Source organism: Corvus brachyrhynchos, unplaced genomic scaffold (assembly GCF_000691975.1).
Source record: "Corvus brachyrhynchos isolate BGI_N302 unplaced genomic scaffold, ASM69197v1 scaffold214, whole genome shotgun sequence".
Taxonomy (NCBI): domain Eukaryota; kingdom Metazoa; phylum Chordata; class Aves; order Passeriformes; family Corvidae; genus Corvus; species Corvus brachyrhynchos.
In genome coordinates, this window is record NW_008237407.1 from 15,077 (window position 1) to 16,136 (window position 1,060).

General features: G+C 59.5%; 1 protein-coding gene across 1 annotated transcript in view; it reads left to right on the forward strand.

Annotated features, from left to right (window-relative positions):
• The first annotated feature begins 576 nt into the window (after positions 1 to 576).
• Positions 577 to 1,060, forward strand: part of LOC103613268 (helicase SRCAP-like) — an 8,788-nt gene continuing 8,304 nt past the window's right edge. Inside the window, exon 1 of the mRNA XM_017730835.1 lies at positions 577 to 683. Coding sequence (XP_017586324.1) covers positions 623 to 683 — 61 coding nt within the window. The 5' untranslated portion in view covers positions 577 to 622. The remainder of the gene's footprint in view (positions 684 to 1,060) is intronic.

Sequence of the window (1,060 nt, forward strand, 5' to 3'; positions counted from 1 at the left end):
TCACCTTCTCCTCCTTGTGGTCACCTTTTCTTGGTCACCTTGTCGTCCATGTGGTCACTTTCTCCTCCTTGTGGTCACCTTTTCTTGGTCACCTTCTCCTCCTTGTGGTCACCTTTTCTTGGTCACCTTGTCCTCCTTGTGGTCACTTTCTCCTCCTTGTGGTCACCTTTTCTTGGTCACCTTGTCGTCCATGTGGTCACTTTCTCCTCCTTGTGGTCACCTTTTCTTGGTCACCTTCTCCTCCTTGTGGTCACTTTCTCCTGGTCACTTCCTCCTCCTTGTGGTCACCTTTTCCTGGTCACTTTCTCATCCTCGTGGTCACTTTTTTGCTGGTCGCTTCTCTTGCTGCTCCCGTTCTCCTCCTGGTCCACACCTGCTCCTGCCATTCCCCTTGTCCTGTCCCTGTCCAGGTTTCTCACCTGTCCCAGGTGTGTCCCAGGTGTGTCCCTCACCTGTCCCTCGGGCAGAGCTGCATCCTGCCGGACGAGAAGGGGCAGGGCAGGGCTGTCCCTTGTCCCCCTTGTGCGTGCCCTGCGTCCCTGCTGTCCCTCACCTGGCCCAGGTGTGTCCCTCACCTGTCCCTCACCTGTCCCTCAGGCAGAACTGCATCCTGGCCGACGAGATGGGGCTGGGCAAGACCATCCAGACCATCTCCCTGCTGGCACACCTGGCCTGCGAGAAAGGTGAGCCGGGCGCACCTGGGCACACCTGAGATACGCCTGGGGCACACCTGGGCACATCTGGGACACACCTGGGCACACCTGGGACACACCTGGGGGTGCTTGGGATACACCTGGGGGCACTTGGGATGGACCTGGCATACACCTGGGGGCACTTGGGATGGACCTCGGGTACACCTGGGGCACACCTGGGACACGCCTGGGACACACCTGGGGCACATCTGGGACACACCTGGGGGCGCTTGGGATACACCTGAGGCACCTGGGATGGACCTGGGATACACCTGGGACACCTGGGATACACCTGAGATACCTGGGATACACCTGGGCACACCTGGGGTACACCTGGGATACACCTGGGATACACCTGGGATACACCT